The sequence below is a fragment of the Melanostigma gelatinosum genome (genome assembly GCF_949748355.1).
Source record: "Melanostigma gelatinosum genome assembly, chromosome: 1".
NCBI classification, from domain to species: domain Eukaryota; kingdom Metazoa; phylum Chordata; class Actinopteri; order Perciformes; family Zoarcidae; genus Melanostigma; species Melanostigma gelatinosum.
In genome coordinates, this window is record NC_136634.1 from 5,107,521 (window position 1) to 5,126,487 (window position 18,967).

An 18,967-nucleotide genomic window follows, 5' to 3' on the forward strand; every position below is an offset into this window, starting at 1 on the left:
CGTCCGTTTCTACTGTTGAATACGTCCGTTTCTACTGTTTAATATGTCCATTTCTACTGTTTAACACGTCCATTTCTACTATTGAACACGTCCATTTCTACTGTTGAACACGTCCATTTCTACTGTTGAACACGTCCATTTCTACTGTTGAACACGTCCATTTCTACTGTTGAACACGTCCGTTTCTACTGTTGAACACGTCCGTTTCTACTGTTGAACACGTCCGTTTCTACTATTGAATGCGTCCGTTTCTACTGTTGAATACGTCTGTTTCTACTATTGAATACGTCTGTTTCTACTGTTGAATACGTCTGTTTCTACTATTGAATGCGTCCGTTTCTACTGTTGAATACGTCTGTTTCTACTATTGAATACGTCTGTTTCTACTATTGAATACGTCCATTTCTACTGTTGAACACGTCCATTTCTACTGTTGAACACGTCCATTTCTACTGTTGAACACGTCCATTTCTACTGTTGAACACGTCCATTTCTACTGTTGAACACGTCCGTTTCTACTGTTGAACACGTCCGTTTCTACTGTTGAACACGTCCGTTTCTACTATTGAATGCGTCCGTTTCTACTGTTGAATACGTCTGTTTCTACTATTGAATGCGTCCGTTTCTACTGTTGAATACGTCTGTTTCTACTATTGAATACGTCTGTTTCTACTGTTGAATACGTCTGTTTCTACTATTGAATGCGTCCGTTTCTACTGTTGAACACGTCCGTTTCTACTGTTGAACACGTCCGTTTCTACTGTTGAATACGTCCGTTTCTACTGTTGAATACGTCCGTTTCTACTGTTTAATATGTCCATTTCTACTGTTGAACACGTCCATTTCTACTGTTGAACACGTCCATTTCTACTGTTGAACACGTCCATTTCTACTATTGAACACGTCCATTTCTACTGTTGAACACGTCCATTTCTACTGTTGAACACGTCCATTTCTACTGTTGAACACGTCCGTTTCTACTGTTGAACACGTCCGTTTCTACTGTTGAATACGTCCGTTTCTACTGTTGAATACGTCCGTTTCTACTGTTTAATATGTCCATTTCTACTGTTTAACACGTCCATTTCTACTATTGAACACGTCCATTTCTACTGTTGAACACGTCCATTTCTACTGTTGAACACGTCCATTTCTACTGTTGAACACGTCCATTTCTACTGTTGAACACGTCCATTTCTACTGTTGAACACGTCCATTTCTACTGTTGAACACGTCCATTTCTACTGTTGAACACGTCCGTTTCTACTGTTGAACACGTCCGTTTCTACTATTGAATGCGTCCGTTTCTACTGTTGAATACGTCTGTTTCTACTATTGAATGCGTCCGTTTCTACTGTTGAATACGTCTGTTTCTACTATTGAATACGTCTGTTTCTACTATTGAATGCGTCCGTTTCTACTATTGAATGCGTCCGTTTCTACTGTTGAATACGTCTGTTTCTACTATTGAATGCGTCCGTTTCTACTGTTGAACACGTCCGTTTCTACTGTTGAACACGTCCGTTTCTACTGTTGAATACGTCCGTTTCTACTGTTGAATACGTCCGTTTCTACTGTTTAATATGTCCATTTCTACTGTTGAACACGTCCATTTCTACTGTTGAACACGTCCATTTCTACTATTGAACACGTCCATTTCTACTGTTGAACACGTCCATTTCTACTGTTGAACACGTCCATTTCTACTGTTGAACACGTCCGTTTCTACTGTTGAACACGTCCGTTTCTACTGTTGAACACGTCCGTTTCTACTGTTGAATACGTCCGTTTCTACTGTTTAATACGTCCATTTCTACTGTTTAACACGTCCATTTCTACTATTGAACACGTCCATTTCTACTGTTGAACACGTCCATTTCTACTGTTGAACACGTCCATTTCTACTGTTGAACACGTCCATTTCTACTGTTGAACACGTCCATTTCTACTGTTGAACACGTCCATTTCTACTGTTGAACACGTCCATTTCTACTGTTGAACACGTCCATTTCTACTGTTGAACACGTCCATTTCTACTGTTGAACACGTCCGTTTCTACTGTTGAACACGTCCGTTTCTACTATTGAATGCGTCCGTTTCTACTGTTGAATACGTCTGTTGCTACTATTGAATGCGTCCGTTTCTACTGTTGAATACGTCTGTTTCTACTATTGAATACGTCTGTTTCTACTATTGAATGCGTCCGTTTCTACTATTGAATGCGTCCGTTTCTACTGTTGAATACGTCTGTTTCTACTATTGAATGCGTCTGTTTCTACTATTGAATGCGTCCGTTTCTACTATTGAATGCGTCTGTTTCTACTCCTTTGCTCCATCGATATCTCCTGTGTCTCTCCCTTTAGTGAAGTCCAGTATGTCGTTCTTCAGAACGTGGCAACCATGACGATTAAGAGACGGGTGAGCTACACCTGGCGGTATCTCTTTTGGATGTTTGCAAGTGAAATTTGAAATGAACTGCTGCAAACGGCGCTGCAGATTCACTGAGGGTCTTTCCTCTTCGTCTGTGTTTATGCTTCACAGGGAATGTTTGAACCGTACCTGAAGAGTTTCTACATCCGGTCCACAGACCCAACGCAGATTAAAGTCCTGAAGGTTATTTTCTATCCCGTTCTATTGTGCCGGTGTCCCTTTTCTCTTTAATGTTCATGCTGAATCGATGGAAGACTTTTCATTCTCTGAACTCTGAGGCGTGGTGGCATCTTTTGCCTATTATCAACCATTTTATTGAAGTAAAGAAAAAGTAACATTTTAAAAGTAAAAGCGCAATCTTACTATAGGTAAGCAACATTCCATGAAAAATCTTTACAGTAATTACAGCAAATATGTTTCTGAATATCCCTTTATGAAGTTTTCAGTGTTTAAAAACTTTATTTTTTGCCTTTTGCAGCTGGAGGTTCTCACCAATCTGGCCAATGAGACGAACATTTCCACCATTCTCAGAGAGTTCCAGGTACAGTGAAACATGCTCCATGAAGAGCGGATTGTGTCCTCAGTTCCAAGTAGCAAAACTAAAATTGTACAGGTTTCTACTTCAGCAAGGAGGGATACGCCAACTTCCTTTATGTTTTGCATTGCTCAGTAAATATGTATTTCCTGCAGACTTACATTAAAAGCATGGATAAAGACTTTGTGGCTGCCACGATTCAAGCCATCGGCCGCTGTGCTACAAACATCGGCGAGGTGAGGGACACGTGTCTGAACGGCCTGGTGCAGCTGCTGTCCAACCGAGACGGTGAGTGTTTCTAAGATGCTTTTTAAGTGATTCATATTGCAGTATATATATATATATATATATATATATATATATATATATATATATATATATATATATATATATACTAGAAGGACTTAATTGTTGCAGCTACCATACTTGGATATCGGGTCAGTAGTATCATTTAATCATTTTATCCATCTGCATTTGCAGAATATGAAATATAATTTAGCACAGTGAAGAAAATAGAAGCAGAAGATAAGATGCAAGACTTCACATCCAAACAAGCTGAGAAAACACTAAAACTGTCTAAAATAAAATAAGTATAGGACTGAATTTGAATTTTAGTAACTCAATCTCGGATGAAGATGAGAGAAACATCGTCACTGTTGATTTGTTATTCGTGTATCTTCCTGCTGCTGTACAGAGTTGGTCGTGGCCGAGTCGGTGGTAGTTATTAAGAAGCTGCTGCAGATGCAACCGGAGAAGCACAGCGACATCATAAAGCACATGGCGAAACTAACAGACAACATCCAGGTGAGAGTCTCATTCACAAGCTGTCACAGCTGCCGGTCACAGCAAAGGAAAGGAGGCTGCTTCTTGGTTTGAAAAGACCATGGGTTGCTGTGTTGAAACAAGCTCGCCCAATGAGGTTTAGCCCAACAAAACACAACCGTCTGATTTTATTCTAATTGTTGTCAGGTGCCGATGGCGCGCGCCAGTATCCTGTGGCTGATTGGCGAATACTGTGAGCATGTACCTAAGATCGCCCCTGATGTCCTGAGGAAGATGGCCAAGTCGTTCACTAACGAAGAGGACATTGTCAAGCTGCAAATCATCAATTTGGCCGCTAAGCTCTATCTCACCAACTCCAAACAGGTGTGAACATGTGTTTCTTCATCAATAGTAGTATTTAGATTGAGGCTATATAACTTGTCAACAATGTGTGCAATGCCACCAATACAATTGTTATTTCAAGAGTAAGATTTTACAGTCTTAACTGTTCTTTGTCCCTCAATTTCCACAAAGAGAGCCCCTCTCCACAAACACAAGCACACATATGCAGAAAGGCATCAGATGGTAGCTTTTTCATGTTTCTGCTGTCCTCATCCTACATGTCCTTCGTATTCCCTCGTCTCGCAGACCAAACTGTTGACGCAGTATGTTCTCAACTTGGCCAAGTACGACCAGAACTACGACATCCGTGATCGGGCGCGCTTCATTCGTCAGCTCATCGTGCCCACCGAGAAGAGCGGAGCTCTAAGCAAGTACGCTAAGAAACTGTTCCTCGCCCTCAAACCTGCACCGGTCCTCGAGTCTCCATTTAAAGGTACAGGAGCCGTTTACATTTTTCAGCTGGGAGAGAGTTGAAAGCAAACACCGTCACACTATAATGCTTAAGATAAACCGGAACACTGAAATAGAGATTACTCAAATAGGTGCTGTGGCTCTTTGCAGATCGAGACCACTTCCAGTTGGGTTCACTGTCCCACTTGCTGAATGCCAAGGCTGGCGGCTACCAGGAGTTGCCTGACTGGCCTGAAGCCGCCCCAGATCCCTCCGTGCGCAACGTGGAGGTGAAGGATTCTGTGCGTGCAGTGGGAACAGTAACTTACAGAGACACAGGGGCCCTCTGGGGTCTCCAGGGGTCCGGAAAGGTGGAGGGCAGCGAGGGTTGCTCCCGCCCCAGAGCAGTGCCTCAGAGGGGCTGAACAGAGTCACCAGAGCCTCTCATCCAATACAGCACTAACTCCAACATAACATTGATTCCTCTTTCACGAGCCATCCTTCATCCACTTACAGCCCATAAGCATTAACCGCTCATTAGTAACATGCATCCTTTTTGGCCTCCATCTATTTCCAAAAGGATGCTGCTTCACCACTCCCCCACTCCATGAAGGGAAATGAATAAAGGAGAAAAGAGGGTTATAGCCTCTATTCAATGACTTCTGATTCACGATCAAAACACAGTCGGTGGTGTTGAACCCCCTCGCCCTCTCTGCTGCACTTGCTTCTGTTCGGCAGCAGCTCACTCGACCCGTCCGAGTGATTTCTCACCGACGTTTGAGCCAATAGCACATGCGATACAGAAGGGAACCGATTTGGGAGCTACAGCTTAAGTTTTCACGACAAATCGGTATCAACCGCAGTGAACCACCTCCTGTAGTCCCTGTTGAAGGTTGACCTAAAATAACACCAATATTTCTGTACAGATGCAGCTAATAGTTGATATTAGGCATCAATGTATTGCTTAATTATTGCCCTTAAGTTATCCTCTTCATGAGTATAGCTGAACAATCAAACTTTAATTCGATCTGAATGTATTTCTAGAGCTTCATCCCAACTCACCAAAGTCCCCCCTCTTCTTCTCCATCCCATTCACTCCACGTGCCATCGGTTCATAACCAGCAGTGTGATCTAAACAAAGACATAAAATCAGGACTTGAACGTGTCACTTCTTTGTCAAAATCAAGACTCGTAAAATCACTTGATTTTAAACTGCGGGAGCGACCTCAAGGCTTGATTTTGTCGTCACAGATTTGTTCATTATTGTGATTATGGTGTAGTTTGTTTTGACTCTCAGCTTTATGTTCCATACCCGGTGTTAACTTGTCGTTTACTTGTGATGCAGATTTCAAGATGAGGCCACAGGTGCATTGAGTTACATTATTGATTTGATTTCCGAAGCATTTAATCCCTGCTCTCCAGGCAGATAGTGTTTCTCTTGAGCGGTGAAACTTGCTTGAGATAGCTGATCCATCACAGTGAACAATGTCATGATGCAGCTCTGTTTTGAGAACTCAAAGAAGCGCCGACGTCGGATTGATTTTCTGACTGCAGACCTCATAGCTGCAGCTGGGATTGCAATGCCTTAACCCAGTTTAACCTCTCTTATGGTGGCCTGGCAGGGATCAAATGAAATTAGCTTCTGATGTCAACTGACACATCGACATCAACCGTTTCTATACCTGACTAGAGAAACGCAGGAGTTTTGATCTTTGCTTTCAAACTGGTGAAACATGGCAGCTGTTCATAAAAAATCTCTAAATGTTTTCCCTAATTTCAATGATTTTAGGCCATCGCAATTGCAAAATGATGTTACATTTCATCAGGATAACATTGAGTTAAAATAAAGACTTACATTTGGAGAGGTGATGATCTATTGTGATTATGAGTTATGGTCTTGCAGGGAGTACCACTTTAGTTGCATCCAGTACATGGAAAAATCATGGATTAGTTTATTTGAAATGTACAGATTGTAATTTGGTAAAAAAACAAAATAAAAACCAATACTGCACAGGAGTCTCCTCCCAGCATCAGCTGAAACACCTGACCCTGGGTCAGGAACAACTTGTTGGCACAAACAATGAGAACCTTGAAATAGCTAAAAGCGATGGATGAATTGTTGAAAAAAGTTTTAGTTACGCAAATGTTTAAAAATCGTAAATAATAATGAATATATTTAGGTGATATCCAGCAGCGTAAAATCCATCACAATGACATTTAAACATGATGGGTGGTTTCGATTACGGGACACTTAAACTCATCTGATCTCAAGCACAAGTCTCAAATCTCAACAGTGATTGGACGGCTTCGAAGTTAGTTATAAATCAGTCTAAAAACCAAAATAAAAGAAGGTTTGCTTTGAAAAAACTGTTCAGCAATGACGTATGATACACAACAGCCTCGCTGGGTCATTATCAAAGTGTGAGTGTCCCATTACATCCGCTGCTCTCCCTCTGCACGTTATGCATCTCCACAGATGGAGGAAGTCATAACCACCGGCGAGGGGCGGATCAGCTTGCTAGGAGGCCGGAGAGAGGTGCCCCCCCCCCCGCCTCAGTTTGAGAGTGTGGTGATGTGTGCTTTAAAGACTGCTCTCTCTTTCCTCTCATAGTCTCTCTCTCTCTGGTTGTCATAATGTAGTAACTGATGATGGTCGAGTTGATGAGATTAATACGATTCTACTCCTCAGTGCTGATTCATATTTAAAGAGGCGGCTGCATTTGTCCGAAGTGGAACGAGGTTAACATGAAGATACACAAATGATCATGTTTTGAAGTTGTGGAATAAGAGGTAATGTCAAATCGTAAAGAGGAATTCAAGTAGCAACTGAAACGAGTCAAAAGGATTAGAAAGCTGAGCCTGACTGCAGTTGTCTCTAAACTCGAGGTCCATTCAGTTTCCTGTCCTGGAGCTTTTGACGACATCATGGTCTTCATCAGCAGATGACATTTTCTCAGTTGTCAAGGATCTGCAGATGTTCAAACTTTCCATTATATTATATATTTCATTATTCTGAGCATTTACACAGCTGAGATTGACACTTGCAGTTGACAGAATCTCCACTCAAGGTCCACTTACTCACTTCAGTTTAAGCCGACGGGGACAAGACGTCCCAGAGTCCTTCTGAATAACAGAAAGTTTTCACCGCTACAGTTTCATGACAACTTGGCAATCTTCGTCTGTTGATGATAAAGATGAATGAGGGGTAAATCGTAAAGCGTTTTGGTTAAAAGGTGCGATATAAATGTGATTCATCCAAAAGACATCAGAACAAGAGAGTAAGTGGACCTTGAGCGGATTGTTTTGCCAGCTGTGAATGTGTCACAAATGTTGTTGTTGTTGTTGTTGTTGTGATTCTGAGTGATGTGATCCAGAGCTCTCCCGTCCCGTCCCACCTCGTCATCCTAATCCATGCTAGAACAACATCATGCTTTGTCACTGATGAAGACTGAATGCATTCCTGTGTATTTGCTTGACGTATTAGTAAGTAGTGAATGTTAATGTTGACCTTTTCTCTCTTTATTTAGGTGTATACAGTATAATTAAGTTATATTGGAGTGCATTGATTTTAACAGGGAAAAAAAGACAAATCCCTTGATCGTTTTATTAGCTACCTAATTGCCAGATATTGCGGTAAATACACAAATTTGGCGTTTATTTTTGTCTCTGATATCAGAAGCTGTTCTCACACGTCTTCTTTTTTAGACCCAGAAACATTTCCTCTGCCTGTTTTCTCTTACTTTCCTGACTTTTTATCTAAAAACAACAACAACCGTTCTTCTTTCTTATCTCACCTCCATCCCAATCTTTTTCTTTTCTACATCTACCAGGTTTTTACGCTGCTTGAAAGAGTCACAACATTAACGAGTGTGAGTCAGTTGGCGGCAAAGAGCCCAACCTCGTTGAGCCTCAACCCATATAGCGGCAAAACCCAGAGTGCTTTTTGAACCCCCCCCCCTCGCCTGACGTAGTTGCTGTTCTGTGCTTAGCTCAGCCAAAGCTACCTGAAACACAGCGCCCTCTTCCTCGGGCTCCACCATTAAAGAAGTGATTCTTTTAGCAGGACGTGCTGACCTCTGACCCGTCGAGATTCATTAGCAGCCTCGTGGGTTTTAAATGGGGTCTGGGGATGTCCACACTCATTAGCTGATGTTTCCAGTTCATGAGTCTGGTCACAGACAGAGCGAGACGGATCAATTTCTTTTTTTTCTTGTGTGGGAGGATAGTCGCCGCTCCTCAAAGACATCACTTCTCTTAATGGAACTGCTCCCTGTATTTAAAAGAAAAAACATTTCTGCAACTGGTCATGAAGGCATCACCTGGTGCTATCTGTGCACAAAAATACATTGGTGTCCGCACCGAATTTCTCCTCCGACTGTCAGAATGTCTAAAAGCACATCTGATGGCTGGCTTCATTTGGCTGCATCACGCCCAGGCAGAGGCATTCATGGCCACGCTACTGTAATCTGCCCACGTCTCTCGCCGCTTCTGTCCGAGGAGGTTCTTCAGCGAGGCGGAGCCGACGACTTACTGTTCTCAACTTCCTCTTCCAGGTGCCCGAATGGACCAAATGCAGCAGCCGAGAGAAGAGGAAGGAGAAGAAGGTGGAGAAGCCGTTCTACTCTGATTCGGAGGGCGAGTCCGGGCCGACGGAGTCAGCTGACAGTGGTATCTCAAACGGGCTGTGTCTGTGCCGTCGCACCCTTTCGTCTCATGAGTCCAGTAGATGTTTGTGTGCGAGCATGAGAGTTTTGCTGCAAGCCGACGTGAATGGAGTTTGCTTTAGGGAGACATATCATGATTCAATGTTCTTCATATTGTCAACAAATCCTATGAAAAGTCTTAATATAAAAATGGTCATAAGTGTATATCGTTAATTTTTAAAAAAGGCTCAGTAATGTTCTAAATCTGTTCCATAATTCTCTGGTGTGACATATATTCAAATTGAAACAATGAGGAATAAGAGACAAAAGTCTGGATGCCATTTTCCATCTGACAAGTTGTTCAGTCTTTGTAAAGATGAACAAGATCACTTAAAATATCAATAAAAGCCATCCATGACTTACACCAAATTATTGACAACAAAATCCTAATATGTTGATAATATTTTAGTGCAGGTGTAACACAACTGTCTTTGCAATATCTTTTTAGTCGCATTGTTGTGTGTGTGCACCTAAGAGACCGAAAATCTGGGAATGTCATTGGTGCTGCTTAATCTTTTTTATTGTAACTTGCCCAATACTACACAGTACAAATGTCACTGGATATGCTGTGCACTGTTACCGGGTAGTCTTCACTGGTTTCTGTGTAAAATAACTGACCCGCTCGCCCTCTGATCCCGATCTTCTCCGTCTTTCAGAGTCGGACTCTGCCAGCGGCTCGGAGATCGGCAGCGGCATCGGGGGGAGCGGCTCCGGATCGGAGAGCGAAGAGAGTGAGGAAGGCTCCGAGTCTGAGGAGGAGGAAGAGGAGGAAAAGGACAAGCAGAAGATTAAGAAAGAATTAAAGAAGCCAGTGCAAGAAAGTGAAAGGTAGCACATTCTGTTAATATTTAATGTATGATATTTTATTTTGTGCCAAATATTTAGACTGTTTGACCTGCTCTCATTCGTACAGAAAGCCCACTCTGTGGTTAATGGAGGTCCCTTCATTCTCTTCTTGTACAGACCATTTCACAGATCCAGTTTAGTTGGAATCTGTCTCGTCCCTTATGATGTTAATAACTGCAGCATCCTAAATGGGACCGCTGAAGTTTGCTTTCCTTTCCAGCGAGCAGAGCAGTGACGAAGAAGAGAGGAAACACGAGAGGAAGAGTAAACAACGCAAGAGCGACTCAGAGTCTGAATCTGACGAGGACGAAGAGAGCGAGTCTGAAAGCAGCCAATCGGAGTCGGAAGACTCGGAGTCTGAGGCAGAAGTCAAAAAGAAAAAAAAGGTATTGGAAACAAAACACTCTAAAATGTCAATTACAGTTGAATTTAGGACCCCATCTACAACTAAAATAACATTCACTCATTGACTAATGGACCGAACATTCCTGTATTTAGTCTTCACAAAGTAATCGTCGGTTTTCTTTCATCTCCTCTCAGGCAGCTGAATCTAAACCTCCTTCTAAGCCGGTCAAGAAAGAGAGCAAGAAAGAGAAGAAAGAGATGTCTCTGCTCGACCTCGATGACTGTGAGTTTTTCTCTCTCTCAAAGAGAATACGACAGCAATGACGCTCACTTCAGTGGACGTGTGATTGTTTCTCCTAATCACTGTTGGAAACAAATACCCACAAGAGATAATATAACAAATGGATGAATACAGTCTGAATTTGGGGACATCTTGTTGAATGCGTCTCACACTCTCGTCTCTTGTCCCAGTCGAACCTGCTCCCTCTCCTCAAGTCACACCGGTCAACACCTTCCTGTCCAACAGCCTCGTGACCGACCTGGAGGGACTGTCTATGTCTGACGCCGTTCTCTCTCCGGCAGTAAGTACATCGCATGTCCTTCTTCTTCTTCTGTGGCAAAAACTGATGTGAGTTCAGGCAGGCGTGGACGTAACTCTATAGTCTCCACATCTCATACCTTGCATGCTAACTTATATCAACCCGTTCTTCATCTCCTCCTCTGCCTGCAGGCCATTTCTCCCTCCAGCGCACTGAAGAGCTACGAGCTGCTGCACCGGATCAGAGGGGAGGGTCTGTCGGTGGAGTACTGCTTCAGTCGACAGCCGTTCAGCCCTGACGCCAACATGGTGGCCGTGCAGGTGCAGTTCACCAACAACGCCGCCTCGGAAACCAAGAGCCTGCACATGGAGGACGTGAAGCTGCAGTCCGGGATGAGGGTCAAAGAGTTTCCAGAGATCGGTGAGTGACGGGCGGGTGGGGCCCGACGGGGACGACAACTTCTCATGGGATACAATGTCTTTGTAGTTACTGTAGAAGAATAAAAGGAAATAATGCAATAAGTTTGCCAATGGACGTCCATAAAACCGCATCTTTGTAATAAAAATGAATTCTCTAGTTGAATATAAATACACATTTTTTCATGTTGTAAGCTGTCTCACCAGCGTTCGCATCTTTTAGTATCCGTGCTGCAGTGGCGGACACATGTTTAATCTCAGATCAAAGTTGCTGACTGGCGGTTTGTGTTGTTTTATTCGTGCGTGTGTCAACACTGCTGGCTTTTTATTCCTGCACGTTGACAGAGCTGCTGCCAGCAGGTGAGACGGCCACAGCTGTGATGGGCATCGATTTCTGTGACTCAACGCAAGCGGCGAACTTCCAGCTGTGGTGAGATGGATTCTGTGTTTTAATGTGTAGACTTCCTGCGTTTCAACGCCTGCAGTCCTCTCATAGTACAAATGTTTAGAGCACATAAGTGCAGACAACCCTCTGTCCTTTTTAGAAATATGATAACAATTCCTTAAACAGCTGGTTTTGTTTTTTCACGCGTCTCTCTATTTTCAGCACTCACACCAGGAAATTCTTCGTGTCGATTCAGCCGCCGGTCGGGGAGCTGATGAGGCCCGTCTTCCTGACAGAAAATGAGTTTAAAAAAGAGCAAGGTGAGCGATAAAAGGAAACGAAAGTACTCTATTAATGACTGTAGAATATAGAAAACACTGACTTTACGGGGGAGTTGGTATGTCTGTACTGTGTGGAGGAGGGTAGATTTATTTTATTTTTATTAACGGATTGACATGGGCAATATCTTCTGATCACATATATGCAGTCCACTTAGACCCGTGTTTTACATTTGATGACATATTGATTTGGTCTTTTTGTAAAGGTGAATTACACTGCAGTTCATTTCATCGCCATTTGAAGTCGAGTGCTTTTATTTGAGGGTTTTGCAGCTCTTCCAAATATGTTCATTATTTCCTTTCCATCACTCATCACACAGATTATTATTCTGAGATCATATTGAAGGGATTCATATGCTGTTTTTGCTAAACAGGCGTTGGACCGTCATGTTTTGTGTCAGTAAAAACATTTGTATTTCTGGCGCTCTACGATCAGATTTTACACATTTTATGTAGAGTGAAAAAGTTTCATCACTTAGAAAATTATTTGTATCACCTTGAAATAAATGCAACACCTGTAATTACACAGGTGAGAGTTTACTTTGCATTTAGTCACTTTTTTTAAATTTTGTATTCTTTTGTCATCGTCCCATTATAGACACAACAGTTAGAGTACATAGTCGCATGAATAATCACAGTATTGCACTGTTGTATGTTTCTTTATGTCAAACTGTTTGCTGCACAATAGTTTCATCAGTGCAGGAAACTAAGGGTCCAGCTCAACACCCTAATTTCCACATAAAGAACACGTATACAGGATGAAACATCAAGTATTACAGTTATATTCAGATGAGGGGAAAAAAAGAAGCACATTTAGGAGTAATATAGTCAATAAAGACTTAATTGAGTTATTCAAGAGCATGCAGCTCTTCTCTATTATTTTTAAAGTCTGATACAGTCCTGGTATCAGTACACAGTGAAATGTTCGTTGTGCGACCACACTAGCTGATGTTTCGCAGTAGACCGGATACATTTAGCGCTGAATACTTCCTTGAAGCGGTGTTTTTTACCGTGTGTTGGTATATTTCTGAGATGGGTATTGGGACATATCCTCAGTGTTTACTGACCACTTGAAATACCCCAGCCAGGTTTTTGAAATACAGCCAAGTCTTAAGTGTTTGGTAAGCAGCTACAGACACCGGTTATCAGCATGTTTCTGTTGTTTGGTGTCCATTTCCCATCCTGACTAACACTGAGCGAGTTGTGAGCTCTGACAAACCCGTAGTGACTCTTTAAACATGTGTCATATCCACGGTTCCTCCCTCTTCGCACTGTCCCCCATAGAGAAGCTATTACTAGGTAAGTTGATAGATTTGTTTTTCCCAGCCATCTGTGTGCCCACCTGCCTTTTAGCCAGCCTCACACAGACCACCCCACTCCTCCTCCTCCTCCTCCTCCTCCTCCTCCTCCTCCTCCTCCTCTAATGCCTCCGGCTGACTCCCCCTCCTGCCTTGGTAATCAACACTTAATTGCATCTCCAGCAGCTGCAGACAGACTGACCTGCATCTTATTAAAGGCCGCTCACACTCTGCTACACCGGGAATGACTGGAATTGCTCATCCACTGATCCCGAGTCACTCTTCAAGCACCGTGTGAACAAAAAAAGAATGACATCCGGCTCGTTCATATTTCTGTTTCCTGAGCTTTGAAGCTGCTGATGACCTCTGACCCTGTTGGGAATCTGAAGTGTTGCAATGTCACAATGTTTGTTGTACATTCAAACCTCGTAAGCACGGATTGTTTTTGTGATTTGCAGGTCGAAAGACGTCTTAATGTCTAAAACCAAGCTATATTTGGTTGACGAAGTCAATTTTTTTTGGACGTCTTTGTTTTGATTACTAGATTTCAATATGCAACAAACAAATATTTTCATCAGTGATTAATCTGCTGAATGAATAGTTTGTTTAGTGTTTGAGTGTTTTCCAGCCTTTGTGATTCAGGACTCAAGGAAGTGTTTTATCTGAACACTTTGCCAAGGGCCTGGATATGTATAAATAAAATACATAGCAATTCATCAGCAATAAACCGCGATTTAAGTCAGACGAAAAGGCAGATGATTATTTTGTGTTGTGATATTGTGTGTTTCTGCTCTCCTTCCCTGTTTCCTTATCTTGTGATGGGTCCTAAACCCTAAATTTGGAAGCACTGGTGATCTATACAATACGAATAATATATTAGATATCAAGCAATTTTTAAAAAAACAATCAAATTCCTTTATTTAAGAAGCTGGAACCAGCAAATGTTTGGCGTTTTTGTTTCTTAGTAACTCAAATGGTAAGTCAGTTACTTATGTTGTTGATGAAGAGTTATTGTTTCAGCACTAGTTAGGACTTGCTTCACACCGACATACCATTCAAACGCTGTTGAAACTAAATTTACTGTATATAATCAAGTTTTCAAACAGATGTCTCAACGTCTTTTGACCTGTAAATCTCCGAAATCAATGCAAATAATGTTCATGTAAATGCTTTGGTACAAAATGTCTTCCTTTCAAACTACATTGAACCAGTTTTATTGCTTTGAATTCACCAAGAAACCTTCAGTGGGAAGCATCAGACCGTTCCAGTTTAAGTTCCAGTAGCATTTTGTACTCATTGCTGTATTGAGTCTTGCATCAAATCACCGTTGTGCGCCCTATATACAGTATCCATATACTGTGTGTGTCTGTAGCTGGCAAATATCGTTAAATAACAGATCTAATTTGACGTCATATGTAAAGCAGCACTGTACTGAGTCCCCATACTGATACTGTACGAGCAGCACCTTGTTATTAATAACTGCGTTGCACTTTATGCTACTGGTAGATGTTAAATAGGCGGCAGCTACAACTTTAAAGCTTTCCCAGTTTGACCAGCGCTCCGCTCATTCCTCCACAGGTCAGCTGATGGGTATGAACGAGATCACGGAGAAGCTAACCCTGGCCGCAAAGTGTCGGAACGAACACGCCATCGTCCAGAGGGTGACCACCGCCGCCAACCTCAGCAGAGTCCCCTGTGGGTCAGATAGAGAGTGCAGGTGAGACGATTAGAATGAATGTCATCAGGAAACGTCCTCCTAAATCTCCTGTGATGCTGCTGATGATGCTCTAGAAAGAGGGCTGTACGCTGTCTGTGAGAGAAGCTGAGATCCTGTTCATGTTCACACAAGTCAAGTACAAGCTTGTATGTGTAATGTGTCCAAGCATATTTCTTCACAGCGTTATGCGGAGATGTTTAAAAGTTCCTTTTTGTGCATAATTGTTGCCAAACCTGCTGATTGACGCTCACGTGTGTCCCTCCTTTATTCTGTGGCTTCATCTTTACTTCCGATCTTTGCTACTTTGACCTCAGTCCTCCTGTCCCTCCTCCTGGTCATCCTGTCCACAGGTTCGCGGGCCGGACGGTGACCAGCGGCAGCCTGGTGTTGGCCACCGTGGCGACCAAAGAGGAAGGCGACGCCCAGCTGACGGTCAACTGTGAGAAAATGGTGATCGGCACGATGCTGGTGAAGGACATCCACCTGGCTCTGACGCAGTGACGCGTGAGCTTTCTCCCTCCGCTGCCTCACCTTAACTCACCTCTCGCATATCGTCTTGTAGCATCTCCTCCGGTCTCCTGTTAGCAGCAGCGTCAGCGAGGAAGTTTCCAGAACTCCAGTTTGTTGTTTTGTTCAAGAGCCCTATACTTTTAGAAAGTACTCCTATATTCCCTGCCACAGCTGTACGCGATGTTTACGACAATCAGACCTGATATGAAATCCCTCTCTCCCTTTTAAAGTTTCTTTCATGACGTTATCCAAAAATACTTTTTAATATTTTGCAACTTATTTTCCTTCCATGAGCCAATTGGATTTATTTGACTCAAATTTCTGAGTCAACAAAAAAAAGAGATTTGTGCATCTTCTAAACCTTAAATCCACTTAAAATGATCCCGCATCGACTCATGTCGTGTGAAATAATTGAGCAGAATTTGCTCGCTGAATAACAGGACAAGAGGTGAGCAAAACACAAGGTCGGCTTACTCAATGTTCTCTAAGCTTTCAACCACATCTTGTGGTCTTCCTCTCAGCGGATGCAGTGACTGAATGAAGGAAAGGCGAGTTTATTTGCAATTCAAAGTGATTAACAAAAGACACAAAAAGGTATGAGGACAAGATATAAAAGAAACAAAACATAGGACAAATAGAAAAATACACAAAGTAAGTCAAGTAGAATAGAAAAATGGAAGATAAAAAGAAGAGACAGCAGCTTGTTACAACCCATATTTACGTTTATTGTTAAGCGCCCTCTAGTGGCGGTAGTAAGTACGACAGGAGCAAAGGAGGAAGTCAGGTGACGTAGTGTAAAGAAAAATAAATCTCCTTGCGTTTAAGCAACAAACCTACTTGGTGAGGTTTAGTAAAAGATCAGGGTGTTGTTTACATTAAGCCTTTCTGGTACGTCACGTATCGTATGTCAACTTATATACGCAACATGAGTCACTTGACAAACATGCGTATTTCATCCCAAACCTTTCTTTTCCTAAACCTAACCAAAGTCGTTTTGCTGCCTAAACCGAAACAAATTTGACAGTTCACAACATTAACCACGTGTTCAAAATTGCGACCGTTACATTTCGTAAAACAGATTAAACAGGAGAATAAAAGCTGCAGTTCAAGATAAGATCAATAGTCTCAAATTAAATTGAATAAAAGACAGTTGTATGTTTTAAGCCTTGAAGTAAAAGAAGTTTGTAGAGTTGGATCAGACCTCAAGTTTTTGGGAGTTTTGTGCATAAAAGTGAATGAATGCTGTTTGGTTTTGACTCTGGGAATCAGTGAGGCGATTCTAATCCTCGAGGACGATAGATGAGGCCTTTCACATCCAATGATGGACCCCAAAGTATGATAATAATGTGATCTCACTTACATACTTACATCATGTGATAACAACTCCATCTGCTGAGGAAGGCCATGAGATGCAGCTTGACGTCCCTGAAACACAGTTGGTGAACCGTGTTTTAGGATTTATTTTTTTCCAAAAGGAAGTCTTAATTCAATTGTTTTCTTTAAATCTTGTTTCACCCATGAAGTTTATTTTATTTAGAAATAAGGTGCCCCAAGTAAGTAATTCTAATTCTTTAAATAGTATTCCCACATCTGTCCCACCAGTTTTAGCTAAAGTTATTAATAATCAGACTAATTTAACATTTTAAATAACATAAGTAATGTTTTACATACTGGAGGAATAAATTCCCCCTAAACGCGTCACCACAATGAAACAGACTCTCGGCATTGTCCGTTATTTGAAGTCATTACTTGAATGTAGCATGAAGGCTCCACTGAGACAACTACCGATAACCGAGTCATTCCGTTTTGGCACAATAAACTTTGTTAGTTGAAAACTGCTCCTGGGAATAAAATTCTGCGATTTCCAGCATCTGCCTCGCTGTCATAGTGCACATGTTCATTCCAATAAGTGGGGCATTTATAGAAACTGAAGATGTATAAATGTTATTGTATGTATTGCAACATGTAATACAGCACTACTATACGTAAAGTGTGGCGTGAGTGAGTGTGTGGGCGTGATGACACTGAACATTTCATTTGCTGTTTTTAAAATGACTCAAAATGACACTTTACTTGAAATCATCATGAAGCACATTATAACAACAAACACTGGACAACAATAAGTAGAAAACCTCTTGTATTGGTTGACTGCTACGAGATACAAAGATTTAAAAGTCTTACATTTTACATTTAATTATAAATTCATAAATTTGCCTGAGAACAAATTTCTGACGCAAAGTTCATTTTAATGTAGTTACTGAAACAAATCAGTTTAACACGAGTCACCAAGTTCTCGAGCTTCAGCTAACTCAGTCAGATGAAAACTAAAATCTGATTTCCAGCCGACTGTGTGAAGGTGACTGTTTAGTTCATGAGGATGAATTGTAAGACCTAGAGTACAATGGTGCTCATGATCACGTGAGACACTTTTAACTTGAGTCTTATCTTGATGTCATTTGTCAGGCGAGACCGTTTTCATGCCTTCGGTTTGGTTTTCAGGTCGGAGGTCATGTGGCTTTTTTGTCGTCGTGGACCCTCGTGTGTCCAGCGGCTGCATGTTTCTTATCTTTTAACACAATATCTGTGTCTTTATTTAGTGTTTTACTGTTGGAGAATGTGTTTTACCAAAGGAGTACGTTACAGTCCAACTTCAGCCCTCGTCATAGAAAGCGGAGTGTCAGCAGCAGTGGACGTTTTTGTTTCTGTACCTGTTGCATTGTTCACCGTTAAACCACTCAGACCTGATACTTGTACCGGTAGTTACTGCGTCACAGTCATGATGAAGAATGTAAAGAGTAAGAAATTATACTTCTAATGTAAAGATCCACTTCAAAAGAGAATGCTTCCACAGAAACGGTTGGATAAAATTATTTAATTCATGTCTTGCGATTTCTTTTTCTTTTTTTTAACCTGCATCAGCTTTCAAATATCCAAAGTGTTTTATTCAAACTGTGTGTGGTTGTGAAATGTGGTCCTGAAGTATTACAAGTTTATTTATTATACAAATAAAAAAACCGATACATTCTCATGCGTCATGGGTTATTTACTCAAATCATTCTCCATAATCCGTCCAAAAAATGTCTGAACATTTCAGGGGACGTCCTCGTTTCCTGTAGTGTTGAACAGTTAGAGAAAGTACTGTACCAGAAGGGTCACTTTTTCTACCACTTCTGACGGGTTATTTCCATTAATGTTGTACACACGATATATATGTATGTATATATTATTTATGTACTTTTACTTAAGTTTTTGAATGCAGTAGGGAAGTATTTTTGTTTACTGTTGTATTGCTATTTTTTTAGTTAAGTAAAGTAACTGAATACTTCCTACCCCACCAGTGTTCAGTAAACA

At 41.6% G+C, this 18,967-nt stretch overlaps 1 protein-coding gene across 7 annotated transcripts in view; it reads left to right on the plus strand.

The window, feature by feature from the left end:
• ap3b2 (adaptor related protein complex 3 subunit beta 2) overlaps nt 1-18,640 on the plus strand; it is a 44,783-nt gene extending 26,143 nt beyond the window's left edge. For 2 of the 7 annotated variants that reach the window (XM_079269391.1, XM_079269388.1), the window contains exons 10-27: nt 2,364-2,418; nt 2,542-2,613; nt 2,909-2,971; nt 3,121-3,253; nt 3,660-3,769; nt 3,935-4,111; nt 4,376-4,562; nt 4,691-4,821; nt 9,073-9,187; nt 9,879-10,050; nt 10,289-10,454; nt 10,609-10,696; nt 10,885-10,994; nt 11,144-11,372; nt 11,714-11,798; nt 11,976-12,073; nt 14,968-15,106; nt 15,421-18,640. In XM_079269391.1, coding sequence (XP_079125517.1) covers nt 2,364-2,418; nt 2,542-2,613; nt 2,909-2,971; nt 3,121-3,253; nt 3,660-3,769; nt 3,935-4,111; nt 4,376-4,562; nt 4,691-4,821; nt 9,073-9,187; nt 9,879-10,050; nt 10,289-10,454; nt 10,609-10,696; nt 10,885-10,994; nt 11,144-11,372; nt 11,714-11,798; nt 11,976-12,073; nt 14,968-15,106; nt 15,421-15,607 — 2,317 coding nt within the window. In that variant the 3' untranslated portion in view covers nt 15,608-18,640. The remainder of the gene's footprint in view (nt 1-2,363; nt 2,419-2,541; nt 2,614-2,908; nt 2,972-3,120; nt 3,254-3,659; nt 3,770-3,934; nt 4,112-4,375; nt 4,563-4,690; nt 4,822-9,072; nt 9,188-9,878; nt 10,051-10,288; nt 10,455-10,608; nt 10,697-10,884; nt 10,995-11,143; nt 11,373-11,713; nt 11,799-11,975; nt 12,074-14,967; nt 15,107-15,420) is intronic. The other 5 variants (XM_079269394.1, XM_079269390.1, XM_079269392.1 and 2 more) reach the window with 3 other exon arrangements.
• The last annotated feature ends 327 nt before the right edge of the window (nt 18,641-18,967 follow it).